Raw genomic sequence first — 3,150 nt, forward strand, 5'->3', positions numbered from 1 at the left:
CGTTGAATTTACAAGTTTGGGGGCTTTTTTTTCTCTTCTTTCTCCTTTTTTTTTTTTTTTTTTTTTTTTTTTGTTCTAGCTTTTGTCCTCGCCAAAGACGTCGTGTTGGAAAAGGCTTTGAGCCGGCCAACATGAGAGGCTCGCCGGAGAAAAGGGAGCAGTCCTCCATCGCTTTTAATTCTGCCGTGTTGCTGAATGGCTCTTTTACATAATTGCAGAAGCAATTTCAAAGCCAAGCCAGGGGCTGACTTTACCCAGAACCACATGGAGTCTATTTGGGGCTTTAAAAAAAAAAAAAGAGGGGGGGAGAGGAGATAAAAGCGTGAATAAAATAATAAAACAGGGTATTTTTTAAAAAAAACCCGGGGTTTCAATGGTTTGGAGGCAGCAAATTGGTGTGTCGGATGGGGAATGTCACACGCCCTGGGGGAATGGGGACCCCCACGGAGGTCCCTGATGGCACCGTGAGGCGTAGGTGCTGGGTGGGGCGTCCCACGGGCGTCGCGCGGGGCGGTGCGCGCTCACGCGTGGGCCGCCCCGTCCGGCGGCCGGGAGGCGGTGCTGAATGGGGAGAGGAGGTGCTAGGGGCGCGGTCTCACCGCTCAGCCCCGCCCCGCCGCCCTCCAGCCCAATGGGAAGCGGCGGCCGCGGCCACGTGGGGCGGGTCGAGTTCCCAGCCGGGCAAAGTGTGAATGGGAGCGGGGGAGCGCGGGCGGGCAGAGCGGCGCGGCGGCGCACGGTGGCGGCGGGCGGGGGGCCAGCCCCGATGTGCGGGCGGCGGCGGCGGGCCGCGGCCCCGCTCCGCCCCGGCTCTGCCCCACGCGTGGGCGCTGCGCGACTCTGAGGAGGAGGAAGAAGAGGAGGAGGAGGAGGAGGAGGAGGAAGAGGAAGGTGGTCGCTGCCCGCCGCCGCTCCGGCATGAGCGCGGCTTTCCAGCCCTCGCTGATGATGATGCAGCGACCGCTGGGAAGCAGCACGGCCTTCAGCATCGACTCGCTCATCGGCAGCCCCCCGCCGCCCGCCCCCGGCCACTTCGTCTACACCGGCTACCCCATGTTCATGCCCTATCGACCCGTGGTGCTACCGCCGCCCCCCCCGCCGCCCCCGGCGCTGCCGCAGGGCGCCCTGCAACCGGCGCTGCCCCCCGCGCATCCCCACCACCACCAGCTCCCCAGTCTGCCCACGGGTTTCTGCTCCAGCCTGGCTCAGGGCATGGCCCTCACCTCCACCCTCATGGCCACGCTGCCCGGCACCTTCCCCGCTTCCCCCCAGCACCAAGAGGCCGCCAGGAAGTTTGCACCCCCGGGTAACTTCGATAAAGCAGAGGGGATGCCCCCCGACGGCGGCGGCGACGACGGCAAAGCCTTCCTGGGGAAGGATGGAGCCCTCCTGCCCTTCCCCGCCGCCGACACCGTCCAGGCCTCCCTCGGTGAGTGAGCGCCGGAGCCGTCGGGGGGGCGCAGGGTCCCGCTGCCCGCTCCGCACATCACCCTCAGCGGGGCGGGCTGGGAGGGTCGGGGGAAGGGACAGCGCAGGGGACCCGCGGGAGACGCGGCAGGACTGGCCCCTGGGGTCCGGTGGCCGCAAGGCCGAAGAGAAAGGATCTTTCGAGCTCCTGCCACTTGAAAACAAAATAATAATAGAATCAATCCAACCGAATGAAAAACACACAAAAAATCGAAACCAATTTTGGAGGATGGACCTGAGGGCCGGGCCGGGGGGCGGGGGTGCGGTGGCTGCAGGACAGAGAGTACCAAGTGCTAATGAAAGGCCTCTGCTTTACTTCCAGCCGGGGCTCTCCGGGGCCAGGGGAAGGAGGACCCCAAAGCAGAAGAGGACGCAAAAGGCAAGGAGGAAAGTTTCTCCATGGACAGCGATCTAGACTATAGCTCGGATGACAACATCCCCGGCCAGGCGGCTCACAAGGAAGAGGACTCTGGCAACGCACTGGAGGAAAATCCCCAAAACCCCCCCAATTCCACCAACACCACATCCACAGGCAAAAACCGTCGGAGGCGAACAGCCTTCACCAGCGAGCAGCTGCTGGAGCTGGAAAAGGAGTTTCACTGCAAAAAGTACCTGTCCCTGACCGAGAGGTCCCAGATTGCTCACGCCCTCAAACTCAGCGAGGTGCAGGTGAAAATCTGGTTCCAGAACAGACGGGCTAAATGGAAACGGGTCAAGGCGGGCAACGCCAACTCCAAGACAGGGGAACCCTCCCGAAACCCTAAGATCGTGGTACCCATCCCGGTGCACGTCAGCAGGTTTGCGATCAGGAGTCAGCATCAGCAGCTGGAGCAAGCCCGACCCTGATCTCTCTCTACGCTCAGAACCACAAGTTTTTGAGGGAAAAGTTTCCAAATCAGGGTTTAAATACAACTCACCTCTCCCTCCCCTTACCCCCCCCCCAAAAAAAAAAGAAAAAAGAAAAAAAATGAAGCAAAACCCTAAAGCATACAACAGCCAACAAGAAAAAAATCTTACATGAGCGCATGGCAAATCCCCACCATGAGCGAACTTTAAAGCAAAACTTTCCACTTACTGAGTCAAGCGAGAGTCTGCGATGGCAAGAGGCTTGGAAACTGTTTTGGTTCAGAGCAGGAATATCAAACCCTGGAAGAGACACACAGATATTTATTATTACGCTGCCCACTTTGTACATATTCGTGCTGGCTTGGCTACACTGGGGACCACAGATGCGGTATGGTGTCGGCACTGGATCCAGCAGTGATCTGACCGTTGTTCCCCCCCTCATCGGCAAAGACATCCCCAGCAAAACCCGCAGCTCGCCTTTAGCCGTCTTTTGGGTTTTGTTTCTTATCGGGGGCAAAAGGTAAAGACACGAGAGAACAAAAACGAAAGAAAACTAAGAGTTTCATTTCATGCCTTTTATATTGTTTGATTTTATTTCTGATGGCTGAGTGGCAGGCACTGGGGGACGATTTTTTAAATATATTTTTTTGCCTGGCTTTCTGTAGATTTGGTTTGCCTATTCTACCAAGCCATGTTTAAAAGAAAGAGAGAGGGGAGGGAGGGGGGGAAAGCACGATCTTCTCTATTGTGTTTAATTTATTTCAATGTAGCCTATTTCTTTATAAGTTATGAAATTTAAAAGTAAACTAAGTCTTGTGAATAAAAACCGACAAAGAA

At 57.1% G+C, this 3,150-nt stretch overlaps 1 protein-coding gene across 1 annotated transcript; it reads left to right on the forward strand.

Annotated features, from left to right (window-relative positions):
* Positions 1-748: 748 nt before the first annotated feature.
* On the forward strand, positions 749-2,878 carry GBX2 (gastrulation brain homeobox 2). Its single transcript, XM_065841239.2, has 2 exons — positions 749-1,429; positions 1,790-2,878. Exons 1-2 carry the CDS (start codon positions 919-921, stop codon positions 2,311-2,313), a joined length of 1,035 nt encoding a protein of 344 aa, XP_065697311.1. The 5' UTR covers positions 749-918; the 3' UTR covers positions 2,314-2,878.
* The last annotated feature ends 272 nt before the right edge of the window (positions 2,879-3,150 follow it).

This window comes from Patagioenas fasciata, chromosome 7 (genome assembly GCF_037038585.1).
Source record: "Patagioenas fasciata isolate bPatFas1 chromosome 7, bPatFas1.hap1, whole genome shotgun sequence".
Taxonomy (NCBI): Eukaryota; Metazoa; Chordata; class Aves; order Columbiformes; family Columbidae; genus Patagioenas; species Patagioenas fasciata.

Excerpts from the sequence above, each read along its gene's own strand:
- GBX2 (XM_065841239.2), top strand. The coding sequence starts at position 919 with ATGAGCGCGGCTTTCCAGCCCTCGCTGATGATGATGCAGCGACCGCTG. Across the intron at positions 1,430-1,789 it reads CACCGTCCAGGCCTCCCTCG|CCGGGGCTCTCCGGGGCCAG; the intron begins GTGAGTGAGCGC and ends CTTTACTTCCAG.